The following is a 4381-nucleotide window of genomic DNA, read 5'->3' as shown; positions in this document are numbered from 1 at the left end:
ATGCGTTTTACTCCATTTACTAAATTTATATATTTACTCAAGTACCCAAAATAACAAGGAGTTTCTACCTCATAAACAGAAGTTACACCACAGTCATTTTGTGATCTTTGCTACCCTGGTATCTATTAACCAATTTATTTTGTCCGAGTTAATTATTAACTAGGAGAAAATAAATACATATAATAAAATATATATATATATATTCAATCATACATATTCAATGTGTGTGTTTTATTTGTTTGTCAGATTCACTGCGGTATAGCACTTGGGGACAACTCCCTCATAATGCTGTGTGTTAAAGCATCTAAAAGTTATAGACAGGCAAGACAACTTTGGATCGAATTCAGGAGTGATGGATACCCATATTTCGCCATTTCTGTGGCTTATCAACATCATGTATCTGAATCTAACGAGGGACAAGTCAAATTGCCAGGCTATGATTCTATATAAATAGTGAAAAAACTATTTGCTGACATGCTATGATGATGCACGTCAACATCATTATCCTCATCGTTTAACATCTGTTTTCCATGCTGGCATGGGTTGGACAGTTTGACAGGAGCTGAAGGGCTGTTCAGGCTACATGTCTGTTTTGGCATAGTCTCTATGGCTGGCTGGATGCTCTTCCTAATGCCAACCACTTTACAGAGTGTACTGAGTGATTTTATGCAACACTAGTACAGGTGCTTTTTTACGTGGCACCAACACTTTATGAGCCCACAAGATTAGGGATGCTCAGCTAGAGAGGGTTGCAAGGGATAAGCTTGTATGTAAGATTAAATTTTTCGTTTTTTTAACCACTTCAAATTCCTCCTCTCTTCATGTTGTCTCCTTCTCATCTTCCTGGACCACATCATGCACCCTCTCCTGCTCCCTCTTTCTCTTTCCAGGGGCACCTCACCTTCATGTGGCCTTTTTTGCCACACAGGTAGCATATGGGAAGCCTACCCCCCGCTACCACTCTCAATCTCATATCTTCAGGTAGGATAATTTCTTCTGGAATTTTATTCACATCACTCACACTTGCTTGTACTGTCATCTCGATTCCGTATCCCCATTAGTTCACTCTTTTCGTTCTTGTTACTCTCAGTATTTTCGCAGACTCCTCCATACTGTACATTACTGTGGCAACCAACCATGTTTCAGTCAACTCTGGTGGCACTCTTCCTACCCTCACTTAGACAACTCACTTGCCACAGTATGTCGGTAGGAGCACCCACTCTTCTGTCTTTATTGCATCTGTGGAGTACTTTATCGCTTCTTCTTCGCTTGTGAATTGCACCTCCACTGTGCCATATCTTCTTCCTCTTGTTATAAACATGGTGACCTTTTTGACCTCTTTTAAACACTTCTCAATGTCTTCTATCATAGCTATTTCGATTTTCCTTGTCGATACCTTCAGTGTTTTGTATATCACTGTCTTTTTTTAAACTCCATTTGTTAAGTCAACTGGGGGCATCAACTTAAGGTTGTGGCCTTCCTTTTCCAGCAGTTTCCCGCATTCTTTCAGCTTTCTTGGCTCAATTTTAACTTCTCAAACTTCCAAGGCTTCTACTTCTGTTCCTCTGCCAGTTGCAGCCGCATAACTGTAGCTATTTGCTGGTCCAGTTTCCACTTCACTTCCTCTCTCCAGCTCTCCCATAAATGGGAAGAAAAAACACAATTCAACAAAGACTCGTTAGTAGAAACAGAAATTTCAACAAGGAACAAAACGTAGTACACCCTTGAGGGGAGACCTTTAACAATTATAACAATATCACCACAATTATAACAAACACACTGCCACAACCAAAAAAAAAAATTACTTGCCAACCCAACTATAATTCTTTTTATTTGGCACATAAGCCATGACACAGAGGAGACAACACAAGGACAGACAGAACAACACAGTGGGAACAAAAAACATAAAACGAATGAAAAATGGAAAAAATGTACAATGAAATCGATGGTGATGAAATGGCTGCATGTGCCCACTCACATGCAGTACCATGTGAATGTTCTTACTTTCAGTTTATAATCTTTTTCTTTTTCGGTGTTTTTTTCTATTAGCACCATTTTGTTTACTCTTTTTTTTTTCATTTTTTTCATTTTTTTTAAAGACAATTTACTCTCTTTTTTTAATACCTTATGTATGGCTCTATTTCGCTTAGTTTTACTACTGGTGATAGTTCATCGAACTCCACCACGAATCCTGGTCGTTCAACATTACATTTTTTCCTTCAACTTGCTATATTTTTCCTTGTCGATTAAAATTGCTTTCACAGTTTCACCATATATGTCCTTGAGCAACTTAACCCTTATAATGGATTTCAGTTTCATTATCATTTTTTTCTGTATTTATGCTTTTAGCATATGTCACAAAATTCCAACTGTTTTCTTTGCCTTCTTGCTTGTTTGCAATGTTCCACTCTTGGTGCCACTTTTTCCATTTCAGTTAGTGTCGCTGTTTCTTCTCATTGCTGTTCTACTTCATTGGTTAAAAACTCTTTAAGTATGCTTGTTTCTGTCTCTTCCTCCTCCATAACCTCCTTCTCAACCTCCTTTTCTACCCCTTTCTTGATCTCTTTTTCAACATTCTTTACGACTTCTTCCTCAATCTCCTTATCTGCCTCTTTTTTCCTTTTTCTGCTTCTCCGGTGGAGAGCCCTTCCTCTTTCTTTTTTAACCACTTCAAATTCCTCCTCTATTCCTGTTGTCTCCTTCTCATCCTCCTGTACCACATCGTTCATTCTTTCCTGCTCAGACTGTTCCATTTGTTGCTCTTTCTCTTCTCTCTGGGGCACCTCGTCTTCATGGGGCTTTTCTCGCCACATAAGAAGCATATGGGCGGCCAGCCCTCCACCACCACTCTTAATCTCATATCTTCGGGTAATATAATTTCTTCTGGAATCTTATTCATGTCACTTACAGTTGTCTGTACTGATATCTCGATTCCATATCCCACCAGTTGACTCTTTTCGTTCTTGTTACTCTCAGGATCTTCACATCCTCCCTGCAGCCATGTTTCATTCAACTCTGGTGGTACTTTTCCCACCCTTACTCTGACAACTTGCTTGCCACAGTATGTCAGTAGGAGCACCCACTCTTCTGTCTTTATGGCATCAGTAGAGTGCTTTATTGCTTTGTCTTCACTTGCGAATCACACCTCCACTGTGCCATATCTTCTTCCTCTTATGAATTTAGTCACCTTTTTAACCTCTTTTAAACATTTCTCAATATCTTCTATGGATGCAATTCCAATTTTCCTTGTTGATACTTTTAGTGTTTTGTAAACCACAGTTCGTTTCTTCACTCCATTTGTTAACTTGAGCGGGGGCGTCAGTTTAAGGTTGTGGCCTTCCTTATCTAGTAGCTTGCTGCATTCTTTCAGCTTTTTTGGCTCAATTTTAACTTCCCCAGCCGCCAAAGCTTCTACTTCAATTCTTCTGCCAGTTGCAGCCGTATAACTGTGGCTCTTCACTGGTTCAATCTCCATGACACTTCTTTTCGTCGGTTCTCTCATAAATGGGAAGAAAAAACACAATTCAACAAAAACTCATTAGTACAAACAGCAATTTCAACAAGGAACAGATGTGTTACACCCACAAGGGGAGACCTTTAAGAATATCACCACTTACTTGAACAGAATCATAAAAAAAACACACTGCCACAACCAAAAGTGCCTTGCAGACTGACACTACTTGTTGCGTCTGTCCACTATTTATTGGTTGTGGAACAGCCCACTTCTCTCAAGGGGGGGAGGGCGTCCGCCACAACACTTATACAATGTATGGACAAAATAATGGAAAAGCCTCTTCTTATTAAAATAATTTTTCTATATGAGAAATTCAGAACTGTTCTTGTCTGCACATATGTGGTCGTATCCTTTATGAATATGCTATACTTTATAATATAGACCTCTGTTTTTCTTTCTTGGCAGATATTTGTGTTTAAATAAGTTAAAATGTGTAACCAATCTGATTTCCAAAGAAGACAGCTCGTTGGAGCATGAATGGCTGTAGCTTCAGTCTTTAAAACTGTTGAATTGTTTAATATTTCTGAGAGATACAATCTCTAAAATCATATTGGCATTCTAAAATCTCGGCAAAACCAGCTCTGGCAAGCATAATTCTAGACAGAAGACAAAGCTCACAGAAAGTGATCACAAAATAGTGAAACATACTATGAGGTGGTATCAAAAAGTTCCCAGACTGGTTCTATAGCGCACCAACAGATGTGCATGCACATGGTTGCATGCACAGTGAGAGCTAGCAGTGAGAATTCGTCTCCCAAGTTCAAACCATCAATTGAGAGTTCTACTGTGAGGACTGTGATATCTTGAAGCATTTGAAGGAGGACATATATATATATATATATATATATATATATATATATATATATA

The 4381-nt window shown here is 38.7% G+C and overlaps 1 protein-coding gene across 1 annotated transcript; it reads right to left on the bottom strand.

Annotated features, from left to right (window-relative positions):
• Positions 1-2453: 2453 nt before the first annotated feature.
• Positions 2454-2822, bottom strand: LOC106872115 (uncharacterized). Its single transcript, XM_014918981.1, has one exon. It carries the CDS (start codon positions 2820-2822, stop codon positions 2454-2456), a length of 369 nt encoding a protein of 122 aa, XP_014774467.1.
• Between the last annotated feature and the right edge of the window lie 1559 nt (positions 2823-4381).

Source organism: Octopus bimaculoides, chromosome 4 (genome assembly GCF_001194135.2).
Source record: "Octopus bimaculoides isolate UCB-OBI-ISO-001 chromosome 4, ASM119413v2, whole genome shotgun sequence".
NCBI classification, from domain to species: Eukaryota; Metazoa; Mollusca; class Cephalopoda; order Octopoda; family Octopodidae; genus Octopus; species Octopus bimaculoides.
Note: the sequence above shows the minus strand (reverse complement) of the source record. Positions and strands in the feature narration are given on the sequence as shown.